This window comes from Triturus cristatus, chromosome 10 (assembly GCF_964204655.1).
Source record: "Triturus cristatus chromosome 10, aTriCri1.1, whole genome shotgun sequence".
Classification (NCBI taxonomy): domain Eukaryota; kingdom Metazoa; phylum Chordata; class Amphibia; order Caudata; family Salamandridae; genus Triturus; species Triturus cristatus.
In genome coordinates, this window is record NC_140593.1 from 183,959,678 (window position 1) to 183,974,736 (window position 15,059).

Sequence of the window (15,059 nt, forward strand, 5' to 3'; positions counted from 1 at the left end):
CCTGGCTTTACCATAATTTTAGCAAGTAAGAGGGCATCAATTGCCTTGTAGGGCTTCACTTCCAAAGCTTATTGATGGGAAAAGCTTTGCCTTTACTAAGTTCACTATTGGATCTAATAGTGGGCCCTTCAGAGCTTAAAAGAGTGTTATGAATGCAAATAGTAGTGCATGGGCCCTTCACATGGGTATATTGCCTATGAGCTTAAAATATCCTTTATAATTGATCATCAATTCTAGATAATAACACTCTCTGGTCCCTTCAAATCCCCTGTTGTTTAAAAGTCAAAACTATTGATTTATATATTTTTTGCTCTTCACCATAGTTTTTGTTTTAGTTACTTTGGCCTCCAGTCTATTTGGCAGTGAATGCTCATATAATTTGTCAATCTGTTTTGCTGAGAAGAACCACAGGGTCTACATACAATATGTTGGAAAGCGTTTTTCCCAAAAAGATTTAGGAGGCGAGAGTTTGCAAGCTCTAATTCACTCAAAAGTTCAGAGATGAACAAACTGAACAGCAAGGTTGCATGCACGCACCCCTGCTTCAATCCAAAGAAGGTCGGAATTTGGCGTGAGATCCTCTGGTCATCGCTGATCTTCACTGCGGTCCAGGTATTATGAAACAAAAGTTGGATTGCTTTAAGCAGAGTTCAAGGAATGCCCCATAGTTTCAGTTTTTCCCATAGTATGGTCCTGGGAAGTCTGTTAAATGCAGATTAAAAATCTACAAAGAGGCGAAAAAGGTGGAATTGGATACCATAGTTTATCAATAATTAATTAAAAAGCACATGAATCAGTGGCAATTCTTGTACATTTATTAAAGCTGGTTTGATCTGTGGGCACAATTTTCCTTCTTTTACCCAAATCTTCCAAATCTTTCAATCGAAGTGAAGCAAATATTTTTCCATCATCATCTAAAAGGGTAATTAAACATAAATTACCTGGAGATGATTTATCTCCTCCTTTGCAAATAATATGCACAATTGCACCTTGCGAGGCTTCCAGAATTAATTTGTTTTTGAGAACGTGAATATACAGCATGGCAAGCTTCACGGACTGGGTTAACCTTAAACAATGCTTGCGGCAAACCCAAACTGAGAACTACAAGAGGCTAAAATGGAATGTACCCTCTTTTAGTTCACAATTTACGCAAATAGTACAATTTGATGCCGCCAGCAAAGTTGTTACAAGAGATAATTCCATCATGTGCAGAAGGTGGTCCCTATCAGCTTGGGTGACTGTCTAAAATCACCTAATGAGAAAGGCACACATAATATAATCAATAATCGATTTAGAAGCAGATGTAATAGGTGTCCCATTCTGGCAGTTTATCTTCCTTAAATCTGCCATTTACTATTCTGAACCTTTATTAATTAATTTGGCTGAGAGCTTTTCTCCAGACTTTAACACGTCGATTTACTGGAGGAGTTGCTTGTAAAGGTATGTTCCATAGCAAATCCTGTTCAGCTGTCTGTTCATCTGTAAATGGATTCTAAAACAGTTTCATATTGAAGTCCTCCGATATTATAAAGTGGGGCTCACTATGTGCCTGTTTTAATTATGTTCTGAAAGTGCAAATCAAAAGAACTGCCTTTCGCTTCTCAGATGGTGTCGGCTGTATATAGATGTTGGTAATTATCAGTGAAAATGGGTCCCATTCTCTCTGCAACTCACTATGTTAACAGCAAGAAGCCATGGCTCTTCTAATTCAATATATAAGCAAGATGAATTTAAATTAATACTTATGTGAATTGCTAATACACCTCTAGAGCAAATATTTTTCTTGATTTGTGATGCTAACTTTGTAAATTCCACTTTGAGTTTCTTATAACTCTCTGCATGAGAGTTTGCTTAACCACATTTTTTGAAGTCTGCTGATTGATAGCTGAGAACACTTTCCACCTTGACGTGCAGATGCTTTATGTATATGCATTGGTATCTCATCAGAACTCTTTATTGAGTGTCTGAACTGACACCTTATTCTACCTTATTCCATTTTATTTTAGATTAGGGAACTTCCTTAATTGGATACACTTGCTCCATTATTACAAAATTGACTGTTATCCTACACAATACTGTATTCTTCCATATATTACATTTTCGATTTTTGGAATTTATTATCATCTAAAGCAGATACTTAAAAGATTTATACTTATTGAATAAACCATGAAATCTTAAAAAGAATTGAAAACAAAACCCTTTAACTCAAACAAATTCTCTTTAACGACTGTACTAAAAGTCATTAATGATTTATCATGCCATTTATACCTCTCATTGCCGACAAACTAAGGTCCATATGACCAGCGGCTGGGGTAATTTAATGATTACGCAAGAAGAATGAGATATAGAAAATCCCGCTCTGTCAAGTCTTCTTAGTGAAGTGGCAGAATGTGGAGACTGGTTCTACCATTTAAAAAAACACAAAAAACACAGTACGGGGCCACCTTGAGTGACTGGTGCAAATGTTTGCATTTGTAATGAGACATCTCTCCTTACCTTCGCCTGCATACGCCATGATGGAGCGGGCTCTCGTCTGTCGGCCCTCTGTGGTTTTTCCAGAGCAGGTGTGTGTGCAGGAAGACCATTCTGACCACGCACTGAGAACACAATCCTTTGGGCAGGGAACATCACAAGCAATTGGAATGGGAAAGATTGCATCTCTGCAGAGCTGTCTCTCAACGTCTTCTCCTGGGAAGGGACAAGCCAGTGACAGTTCATCATTAGTGAATTAATTCAGATCCAGAAATCAAGCCCAGATAGACACACATGCAAGTCAGATTATTTGAGGTACAAAAGCAAAAGAAAACGGATTAATTAATAGAATGGAAGCTTTTCCCTCCCAGAAGACAATCAAAGACATTAAAAATATAAAAAGGAAAGGCATATGATCCTCAATAGATTTCCCACTAATTTTAGGAACATGAACAAAACTAATAATGAATGTATTAAATTCTCTTTCCAAATTCTTTCCAAGTCTCTATAAGGGAGCTGATAATGCAAGGATCCTATGCAATACACAAATAAATCTAAGTGCTACATTAATTTGTTGCAGCTGTGCTGGGTAAATCATTTCAGCAGCATTACATTACACACTGGCACGTAAAACTACCATGCTGTAAGAGAATCTATATGGATTATTGGACCAAGATATAATAGATGTAAGATCATCAGCACCATATATCACATTTAACTTTTAAAAGGCAAAACAACAAATGGAATGCTGCTCATTATCTTACATGATCTACAACTGGTGTTTAGCAAAAAATAACGAATTTTGTAGAATTTAAAAATCCATTAGAGCCCAATGTGTCAAATGGACATTTTCACAATCTCTTTCACCACAGGACCTTGCAAATGTTCCCAAACCTTATGCATTACATTGAGATAACAATGTAACGATCATTAATGTACTATTGTTACCTGCCTTACGTCATTATTATGAGATGGAGTGTGAGTTGACAGCTTACATTTGTCTAGGATTTGTGGTCTTGGTTTACTTCTGTCTATGTAATTGGTTGGATATTCTTGAAAACAATCATGTGGACTTTGCGTGCTAAAGATAATCATCCTTCCTCTAACATAGCTGATCTCTACATAGGTTGTCTTTTCCTTGTCTAATTGACCCGCTCTGTACCATATTTAATTAGGAGTGGGCAAACTGTGCTAAAATTGACAACATCATAAAGATGTGAATTACACCCCCAAAAAATAGCATGCACAAAGTCCCTAAAAAGCTGTTTTTTCCATAATTTTATTCTACAAAGCATATTTGCTTGCTCCACATTTTACCTGCAAGCTATGAATTTTTGCAGGTGTCACACTTTAGAACTTGATGGGTATGCAAAAATTGTCACCTTTGCCAAACCTACCTTCATAATTAGTTTTGTACATTCATTGAATAGTTAATTTTCGTTGTTGAATTACTTAAAATATTAGCTATGCATTGTACCAATGTAAAGAGGTTTTGTCTAATTATGGCACAAGCTACATGGGGGAGGATGTGGTGTAATGTCCATTACTCCGGGTCCCGTAGTCCTCGACACCTTCATTACATGTGAGATTTACTATCTCACCGACAGAAAAAAAGGACGAAGGAATGCTGGACCTACCCTCCCCCTCCCACTGGGAGTACATAAGGCGTACCGGTCCCAGCATTCCTCCTGAAATACCAAGCCACAATGAAGGCCGGCAGACAGGGAGGGAGGGAAGTCATGAAGGTGTCGAGGACTACGGGACCCGGAGTAATGAAGATTACCGGTAAGTAATAGGACATTACCCCCCGGTCCCTACGTCCTCGACACCTTCATTACAAGTGAGAAATACAAAAGCAGACACCGGCATTCATTCCAGAAAACACAACAAACCGCCAGGACAGCAAAACAAACCCAGAGATTTATTGGAGATAAAAAAGAAAAAAACATCAGGAGCGAACAGAGCTCAACACCCCCAACGCAAAACTTCCATCATCCCCCAACAGATTGAGGAGCCGATAATGCCTGATGAAAGTATCAGAAGAGGCCCAGGTGGCAGCTCTACAAATCTCAGAGAGAGGAACACCCCGAACCTCCGCCCAAGAGGCAGCCACCCCCCTTGTAGAACGACCCTGAACCTTCAAAGGAGGAGGTGACCCAGACAGAGAGTAGGCCAAGGAAATGACTTGCTTCAGCCAACGCCCGATCGACACAGAAGAAGCCTTACCCCATGTGAAGCAGCCCCAAAGGAGACAAAAAGGGAGTCAGTCTTGCAAAACATCGCCGTGTGATCAAGATAAACGCGCAAATCCCGGCACACATCCAACAAGGACCACCGGGGACCACCAGGAGAATCCGAAACAGAGCCAAAGGCAGGCAAGACCAACTCCAGGCACCTGTGAAATTGTGAAGAAACCTTCGGCACAAAAGAAGAATCAAGGCGAAGCACCACCCCACTCTTCGTGAAAGACAAGAAAGGTTCCGCGCCAACAAGGCCCCCAACTCCCCAAGACGACGAGCAGAGGAGACGGCCACCAGAAAAACCACTTTGAGAGCAAGAAACTTCAAATCCACCTCAGCTAAAGGCTCAAAAGGTGGACCGATCAAAACCCGAAGAACTAAGGGCAAATCCCACAGGGGAAAGGAAGGGCGAGGCACAGGACGAGAAATAGAAAAACTGCTTAGCAGACGAGAAACCAAGTCCTCAACATCCAAAAGATTCCCCCACGGGGAACGAAACGCTCTAATCGCGGCCCACTGGGCACGTAGAGAGGACACAGCCAAACCCTTCTCGAAACCCTCCCACAAAAACTGAAGCACAACCTGCATGGAAAAGTACAAAGGGGACAGGCACAACGCCGAACACCAACGACCGAAATCACCCCAATACCGATCATAAGATTTGAGGGTAGAAGGCCGCTGGGAACGCTGTAGGGCCACCGCCAAATGTTCCGGGAAACCGCGCCGCCTCCAACCCTGCCACTCAACCTCCACACTGACAGCCGCAACCGGAGAAGAGACAGGGACGGGGAAGACCTCAGAGGAGACGGGGACAGGGGAAGAAACCAGGGACCCCTCACCGCCAAAAGACGAACCGTCGGAAACCAGGACCTCCGAGGCCAAAACGGCAGGACCACCACCACCTCCCGATCCTCCTGACACAAACGGGCCAGAAATCGGGGAACCAGAGCCAGAGGAGGAAAGGCATAGAGGAGACGGGATGGCCAAGAAATCGACAGGGTGTCCACCCCCCAGCAACCCTCCTGCAGAAACCGGGAACAGAAGCGAGGAAGCTGTGCATTGTGCCGGAAGACAAAGAGGCCCAGAAAGGGAAGCCCAAACCTCCCGCACACAAGCCGAAATGCAACTGGGGTGTGAGACAATTCCAGAGAATCCGGAAAGCAACGACTCAGGACATCCGCCACACAGACGTCCACTCCCCGAATATGAACCGCTGTCAGAGACAGCAGATGGCCCTCCGCCCAACAAAACAGGGGAACAACCACCGAATTTAAAGAGGCCGAACGAACCCCCCCTTGATGATCGAGATAAGCCCCCATCACCATACTGTCAGACCGAACCAACACGTTCCGACCGAGCAACAGACCACGAAAACCCATCACAGCCCGGGACACAGCCGTCAGCTCTCGCCAGTCGGATGACCGGCGGCTCTCTAGGAGGGACCAACGACCCCGAAGGGATCGAGACCCCAAGGTCGCACCCCACCCTAAGGAGCTGGCATCCATCGTCAAGACTAGAGAAGGGGAAGACTGCAGAGGCAGACCCAGCGACAGAGGGCCCCTCACCGACCACCACAGAAGAACCGGGAGAACCACAGGAGACACCGGAATAAGAACTTCCAAATCGCGGGACAGGGGATTCCAGAGAGACAGGAGGTACACCTACAGGGGACGCAGATGAAAACGCGCCCAGGCCACCGTAAAAACAGTCGCCGCCATCAGACCCATAAGACGCAACCAAAGGCGCACCGGAAAGGCACCCCCCACCCCAAAACGCTGAGCAAGGGACACCAATGTCACAACCCGAGGTTCAGGAAGGAACAACCGGTTCAGATCCGAACGGAAGCGGGCCCCAATGAAAACCATGTCCTGAGAAGGCGTCAGCTGACACTTGGGGAAGTTGATCAGGAAACCATGGGCCCAAAACACCGAACCCACCACCTCCCGGGCCTCCAACAACAGGACCCGAGAGGGAGCATGGACCAACCAGTCGTCCAAGTACGGGTACACCAGCACCCCTCGGAGATGAAGCCACACGACCAAAGGAGCCACCACCTTCGTAAAGACACTCGGCGCTGACCGAAGACCAAAGGGCAACACCATGAACTGATAATGACGCCCCAGAACACAAAACCGCAGAAACCAGCGGGACCGCGGATGGATCGGAACCTGGGAATAAGCATCCTGAAGATCCAGGGTACACATGAAGTGACCTGGAAGCCCCAAAGGAATCACCCTTTGCAAAGTCTCCATGCGAAAAGGAACCCTAGTCACCCACTTGTTCAACACCCTCAGGTCTAAAACCAAGCGGAAACCCCCTGTATTTATGGGATCCAGAAAGATCAGGGGAAAAAAGCCCTCCCTTATCGCCAAAGTAGAAACCTCCTGAATGGCACTCTTCCGAAGAAGATCCAAAATCCCCTGAGAGAGATGAGCCCGCTTCAAACGGCATGAAGGCCAGGGAGTCGGCCGAACCCCGGATTCTGGAGGAGGAACCGAAAACTCCAGAGTATAACCCAGGCGAATGATCTCCAACACCCAGGCGTCGGAACAAGACTGAACCCAGGCCATCAGGAAGCAGCAGCCGCCCTCCAACCAACAACCCGGGAGTCAGGAACGTGGCTTGGCAAGCGGAGGGGACTTAGCCGTACGATCCCGATCCCGGCCAGAAGCAAACCTTCCCCGGCCTCTCACAAACTGTCTACCAGAGGCAGGACGAAAGAAAGACTTGGATTAAGAAGGGAGAGGATCAGAAGAGGAGACCTAAAACGAAGAAGAATGCTACATCTCCTTAAACATTTTATGCAACTTGGCCTCCAATTCCCCCCCAAACAACAGAGTACCCTGGAAAGGCAAACGCAAAGTGCACGCCTCCTGCGCAGAGTCAGTCTTCCAGTTTTTAAGGACAAGACTGCGGCGAGCCGCCACACAAGCCCCGCCGGACAGTGCAGAAGCACGCACCACATCAAAGGAGACATCGGACAGGAGCTCCACCTGACGCTCGATCTGCTCAGGGAAACCGGAACAGTCTGTGGCATTGTCCATCGATTGATAGAGCGTCTTCAGGTCAGACAGCAGAGACTGAGAAACATATGTCCCATAGACGCCAGCCCGCAAGGCCAGGTGGGAACCAGAATAAACCTTCCTGAGCGCAACATCCACCTTCTTATCCACAGGATCCTTCAGCACGGCGTCCGCAGCCAGGGTGGCAGCCCTCTGAAACTGATGTAACAAAGGCCCCCTAGAGGAACTTGGAGCGTGCTCATCAGGGAACCCCATGTTCTCCTTAACATGCTTCAGAATACCCGGCAAAGCGTCCTCGTCCACATATTTGCCCTTTAAATCACCGTCCCCCAACCAAGCAGACTCATCGACAGAAGAGTTGGAAGAAACCGGAGCAGGGCACCTGCGACGGGTCCCAACATCACCCATCTCAGTCAAAGCCTCACGTATTAAGCGCTTAATACGCACATCTCCACCACCATCACGGCGTCGAGACCTGGCAGGGGAAGGAGGCCTGGAAGCAGCAGACGAAGAAGAAGAAGAGGAAGACCTCTCCCGATGATGCCTCTTCCTCGAACGTTTCCCCATGGCAGCAGAATACAAGAAGCACAGCCAAACACAAAGAAACCCCACAGCACAAAACCGCTATGCAGTACTCACCCCACCGGCCCGTAAATAACGAGCAGCCCACAGCCGAGAACATCGAGGCGCCTAACATCCGTCCCGCCGTCAAAACCGGAAGTCAGGCAGGCCGAAAACCGGAAGGGGAAGGAAGCTGCAGCCAATCCGGGAGCAGCAAACGGGCCGCCCCCCCTAGCAAGCCCGGCAGGCCAGGAGGGGTGGCCATCGGGCCAGAGGAAAGCCAACGTGGTATCACCACCGCCGCACGGCAGAAACAACCAAGGGGAAGCCCGCACCACTCCCCCCAAGCCCGGCAGGGAGGGAGAGGCCTCTGGCAAAGGACCGACCAGCAGCCTCCGCGTAAGTAACCAGCAAAAGGCAGGAAGACGTCCATACCACTGTCAGTATGACAGAATAAAAGAACAGGAGGAATGCTGGGACCGGTACGCCTTATGTACTCCCAGTGGGAGGGGGAGGGTAAATCCAGCATTCCTTCGTCCTTTTTTTCTGTCGGTGAGATAGTAAATCTCACTTGTAATGAAGGTGTCGAGGACGTAGGGACCTGGGGGTAATGCCTGAAGTTGCTGACTTTGAAACTGGCGAACTAGGGTCCATATGTACTAAAGCATTTTCCCTTTGACATTGAATGGTACATCAGGACCCAGGTTCGTGTTTTGGCATCAGCTCAACATCTTCTGATTCTGGGCAAATCACTTAATCTACCTGTGCCTAAAAAGTTAATGTCCCTTTGTATAATGTGGCTGATGCTTATGTGAAACGCTCCAATATTTCTAGGTCCTGTTTGTGCTACATAAAACTATAAAAACATATGAAAATGTAAAACATACAGCGGCAAACTACATGTAGCACTTTAGCAGTCTCCCAGTGATATTGTGACATTGTTGGCTTGTTGTTATTGTTAAACTGCTTCTATAAAGCCCCTCTGAATCCAGAAGACTTGGGCAACTATAGGCCCATTTCGCTACTTCAATTTATGCGCAACATTCTGGATAAACTCAGCTTCTCTCAATTGCAAACCATGTTGACAGCAATAACAACTTAGGCAGGTGTGATTTGGATTTTGGTTGAAGCAGAAGCATGCAGATTGGACCATGCTGAAGCCCATTTTGGATGACCTGCATATAAGTGGTGATACGGATGGTGTTGTGGAATCAGATGACAAGTGTTTAACACCTTAGACCAGTCCAGGCTAGACTATGGCAATGCTGTATATATGGCCACCACTTGCTCACTTATGTATCAACGTCAGCTGTTGTAGAACGCTGCTGATTGGCTCATCTCCAGTATGTCTAAACATAAACATCTCACCTCCACTAAACCAGATTCTCTGGCTTCTTATTTATTAAAAACAGGGTTCTTTTTAAAGCCACGGTGATTCTCCACACTCCGAGCTCAATACAACAATTTCTAAAGTTGAAAAGTATTCTCAGTTGAAAAGTCTTTGAGCTACCTTCCTCTGAGTCTTAGAACAGAAACCAACCTACTGCACTTTAGAAGTCTCATGAAAATACTTGTATTTTGAGTTTCCAGACAGTCCATCTAGTTAATGTTACGGTTACTTTTTCTAGCACCAAGATGTTGCGGCGACTTGGTGCTTTATGCATATGCTTCCATTGGCCATCGACCAAAGGACCCAGATTACATACTACAGGCAAACTTTTATAAAGTAGTGACAGTGAAGGCGAAGGCAGAAATTGAAAGAAGCTTAAAGGAAACTGGTTAGGAGACAAGGTTAATAAAAGGCAGATGTTAGACCAGAGTTAATCAAAAGTTATCCCAAGGCTCAGGGAAACTCAAAGACACCATAAAGGAGGCCAATATTCGTTTGTCCATTGCGGAATCACAAGACCAATGCCTGAGAAGGGCAAAAATGTGGCCAGCCTTGAGGCGCCGTTTCAATGTATCGTTATTAATCTAATCTTCGTGATTCTGGGAAAATAAAAAAGCACTTCAGAAAATTAGATTTCCAGGAAAAAGCCATTTAAAAAGACATTAAATTCTAAGATGACCCCGCATTTGCTGGGTCTAGGTATGCGCTGAACTTTTAACTTTAAAGTGAAAATGTGGTCCAGTGAATAAGTTGCACATCTTGACTCCCCAGTGACTCAAATGTTATATATGAGTAAAGTCATAAAAATTATTTAATATCATAATACAAATATGGGACCCCGTGTTTGAAGGATTTCATGGCAAATTTTCTCCCGGGTCCCAGATCTTTGGCAGGGATCCACTCCTCCCAAACCAGGTTTGTGCTATGTATGAAACCAATGCATCATATCGTGTCACCAATGACACCATCATAAGCATCTTTGACGACATCACATGCGTCATCAGGAATAGCATGAAAAGGCTTTCACGGTTTCACAAAAAACAGGAGCCTGGCCAGTCTCACTGAGCATTCGCTTAAATTGGTCGGTGTGAAACATCAAAAACGTGCTTCGGAATTTCAGTGCCGCATGAATCATGACCCACAGCAAAGCTCAGAAACGCCGCGCAGTAATTGCTTCTTCCTGTTCCCACTGCTCTGTCTACAGCTCGTGCAATAACTGGTAGATTCCAGGTCACTGGAGGCACTCGAAAGAGCGTGATTTTGGAAAAACCAATGAGGCGGATTAATTAAGTCTTTGACCCACTGCCCTAATCACAGAAAATACCGCAAAGCAGCACAGAGTCTGGCAAGGGTATTTAATTTAAAGTGCAAACCTTTTTGTGCTGGTGAAGTGCCTTTTATTTCTTCAAACAGTTCACATATTGCTCATGTGCCACACTGAATAGCACACATACAAAGTGTAAAATCAAGGCAGTGGGCAGAAAACTTAAATACCTCCACTTTGAATCGAAGTTTAGATGGCACCAAGTAAGCGAAGCAAGAGAGCCCAGCCGTCCCTAGAAGTGCTCCCTTGTTTTTTCCATCCTAGCATCTCTTTCATCATTCTATCCAATCACACATCCATCATCTATGCATGCATCTATCTATACATCCCATTCATCAGTAAAGCCTTCAATCCACCCACCTACAATTCTACTTATTCTACAATCCTTTCACCATCCGTCACTCATCCATTCACTCATCTTTCTCCCACGCATCCACTCATCCTTCCACTCACTCAACCATCCATCCATTCTTCTAATATCTCTTCCTACCTTTCTTTCACCATTCCTTACTTTCAATATAACTTCCAGTCAACATTCCATCCTTCTCATTTTTTTCTATCCAGCCATCATGCTTACAGTCTTAACTATGAGCATTTGCCTGCCCAATTCCAGAATGAAGAGGCCCACAAAGGCCCCCCTCCAATAGCTGCTAAAGAGGGGATTCACAACATCCCTGTGTGAAATGTTTTAGAATGAAGGGTATACTTCCAGTATGACAGGCACATCTTTGAGCAATGGTGCAGTTGTCAGTGCATGCCACTAGGCAGCACAAGCACAGGGTAAGAGACACCAGTTGGGCCTTTCAGCATGCCTTGTTTAGTAATTATGGCTCTGCGCTACTCTCTCTCCCTTGCACAACGCAGTACAGCAACTTTAGTTGCAATATATTTTAGAAAGTGTGCCCCTACGCATGTACCCCTTCTGTGGCACAAGACTAAGCAGGAGCAGGACTGAGTGGGTGCATGAGTGAGTGAGGGAATGATGCCGTGATGCAACAACTGAATGACTGATAAATGAGTGTACGAAAAATGGGTAGCTAACTAAGCGACGATGTGACTGTGAACTGTAATGTGGCTGGTCATGAACAAGAGGCTGGTTGTGTGGTTCCCTGAGTGGCCTCACAGTATTGTTGACTGCTGTGGCTGGGTACACGTTTGAGAAGGTACTGAATTCTGTATGGGAAGTTCAGATATGACAATTGATAACTGTGCCTGTCTGAATGAAATCTAGGATAATTAGAATGCATGTGATATCTGTTCTCCACATGATGGTTAGAAGATGCTGGATTAAATGGCACGTTTTTGGATCCCATATACTGCCAATGAGAACATACTTATATAGGGAATTTTCTGGCTCCTTGAAGGTGCTGTGTTTGAGAAGATGGAAAGGAGTTAATTATCCAAAAGTGTACCTTAACTTCACGCGTTCAATAAAACTATCAGAATACAGCATGCGGGGGCGAGAGTGTGGGGGAAGAGTATAACTTAAAATGCTAGTGAGAACATTAACATTCTTTTTTCTGCTCGTATTTTGTGACAGATAAATGCTTTATCTGCTAATGACTAGGAGATGAAAACGAATTACAATATTAATTTATCTAGAATGAATAATGAACACCATTGTATTGTGACACACAATGAACACTTCTTGTGGGGCAATGGGAATGTCAAAAAATGAAACTGTAGTGCACTTAAAATCATCAAGTCAGAAGCAACCATAACTCCAGCTTTAAATACAATAGCAAGCAGAAGTAAAAATAATTTCGATTTTATTCTAAAAATTGCTTCATTGCTGGACCAGTTTTTAATGGCCATCCAAAAAGAGCAGGTTGCACACTGCCAGTGTCATAATTTGGCCACACTAATGTACAGCAGAAGTGGTATAAACCTCAACCCCAGATGGAATCAAAAGAAATGCCATCACAATCACCACAGAGTACAATTAAAAGACATGGCCTTCTTTAACTATCGTGAAGCTACAATTCAACAACAGTGATTGATGGGAGCCACTATCAATGAATTAAAGCTAACAAAATCAACAAGATGGTTAACCTGAAAGAGCAGTATGTAAAGTAGTAGAATCACAGGCGAGGTAAAGCAGTCCAATGTAGTTAATGGCTGCTGGAAGCATAGCACCTTTTTAGGTCTCGCCTGACCCAGCGCATGCGCTGGGCTGGCGAGACTTATTGAGAGGGCTCCAAAAAGTGCTACCAGGCCAGCCTAGAGCTACAGTGCATGTGCGTGGGCGCGCGCGCTGTACTGCGATTACTTTCACGTTCGCGGCTGCACGACCGCTTTGATGTTTGATCGCGATCACTTTCACTTTCGCGGCCGCTAGGCATAGCCAATAGGTCTCGCTTTTGGCACCTTATAAGTATTTAGTTATGCAACTGTTGCATGGCTAAACACTTATAAGGTCCCAAAGGCGAGACCTATTGGCTATGCCAATGCTTGTTTTACCTAGCTAGTAAATGACGTCCTCACACATAACTCTTCATAGATGTCAAACTGACTGGACAGCTACTCTGCCTTTAAACCTTGTTGAAATTGTGCAATACTACTCAATGCAGCTTCTTTGTAAAATCAATTTCTTGCGCAATAACTGTTGTAGGCAGTGGTCGAAGTACAGAAAGAAAAGTATGGGAACTGTGATCCTGAGCCTAGTAGGGCGGGGCCAGCGAGGGTGGCGACGAAGTAAGAGACGTGGCTAAAAGAACAAAATATTAACTACGTTGTTGGATTTTCACCTGCCGGTAACTGCATATAAAATATAATACATACACGTGAAAGGAAAAATCAATGAAACTTAAATTTATCGGTACAAAAATGCATTTTCGGGTAGAAAAGCTTAGTTGTTTAATGTGATTACTCAAGATGTCTGTGGGTGTAACCAGGCAGCCACCAAGTTGAATCCTGATCAGTGCACTGAGGAAATAGCAACATGTATTTATGTGCCAGGAGGTCCAAGCCAGTGAGAGAAAGTGCAGTAAATATATATCATTAGTTTAATTAAAAATAATAATTGCACACATTTACATTTCTTTCAGGTAGAAGGCACCTTGGGGAAAATAACAGTTTCTTCTTCTGCTGCCTCTCACTTTTCTCAATTACCAGAAGAATAGATGCTTATTCTCCCCTTTCTACCTGCAGGAACTCAACCATTCAATAACTGTTGTTTCTTTTTTTTAAATTAAAGTATGGGAACTGTTTTAATCAAATGAATAAAAAATCAGCACGTCATTCCCCCATTCCCCTGCCCACTTTGACATCTGATAGTGTGCATAAAAATGCAGAATTTAGGTTTAACATTGGAGTGGAAAATCAATCAATTTGTTAAGAAAATAAGAAAAGAGATGTTTAAATGAGAAATGTCAATTGGGTACTGAAAGATAGAAAGAAATGGAGTAATTCTCAGGGTCATATGCCGAATTGATAAACATAGGCTGGAAAACGTTTTACAGGCGAAAATGCATTATTAACTCTCTATCACTTTACGCCCGTAAACCACAAATTGAAACAATTGAAGATACTATCAAGCAAAGGAGCTTTATTTATACTTACTAAAGATTTATAAGGCGCAATGTCTCTATATTACTGCTTATGGGGCAGGTGTATGGGGACATTTTAATTGCAAGACACTTTAATTGCAAGGCACTTCAAATAGTAGGAAATGAGTTTCTGAGGCATCTTCATGCTGCACCTAATCGTGCTTCTTCTTTTGTTTGCCATGCAGAACTGGGTCTATCATTTCTTCTGGATGTAATTAGGATACAGCCAATCTTGTTATGGCACAAGATTTGGACTACAGAATTTACTGGCCTTAATTGGCAGTTATTAGAGATTGCCTTAGCCTTAGCACTGCAATGCCTTTCTCATGGCTGGTTTATATTAAAACACTTCTGTTGACTTGGGTCAACCATTGTATTTTTAACAGCCTGATACTTTGTTAAACATAAGTAGTAAAGATCTAAAAATTAAGTGATTGGGGCTCCTTGAAGAATCCAGGGTAAATGCCGAGCTGTTAAAACCCACAGTCCTAAAAAATCAGT

General features: G+C 44.3%; 1 protein-coding gene across 1 annotated transcript in view; it reads right to left on the reverse strand.

The window, feature by feature from the left end:
* THSD7A (thrombospondin type 1 domain containing 7A) overlaps nt 1-15,059 on the reverse strand; it is a 982,498-nt gene that overhangs the window by 321,647 nt on the left and 645,792 nt on the right. Inside the window, exon 8 of the mRNA XM_085630781.1 lies at nt 2,497-2,688. Coding sequence (XP_085486907.1) covers nt 2,497-2,688 — 192 coding nt within the window. The remainder of the gene's footprint in view (nt 1-2,496; nt 2,689-15,059) is intronic.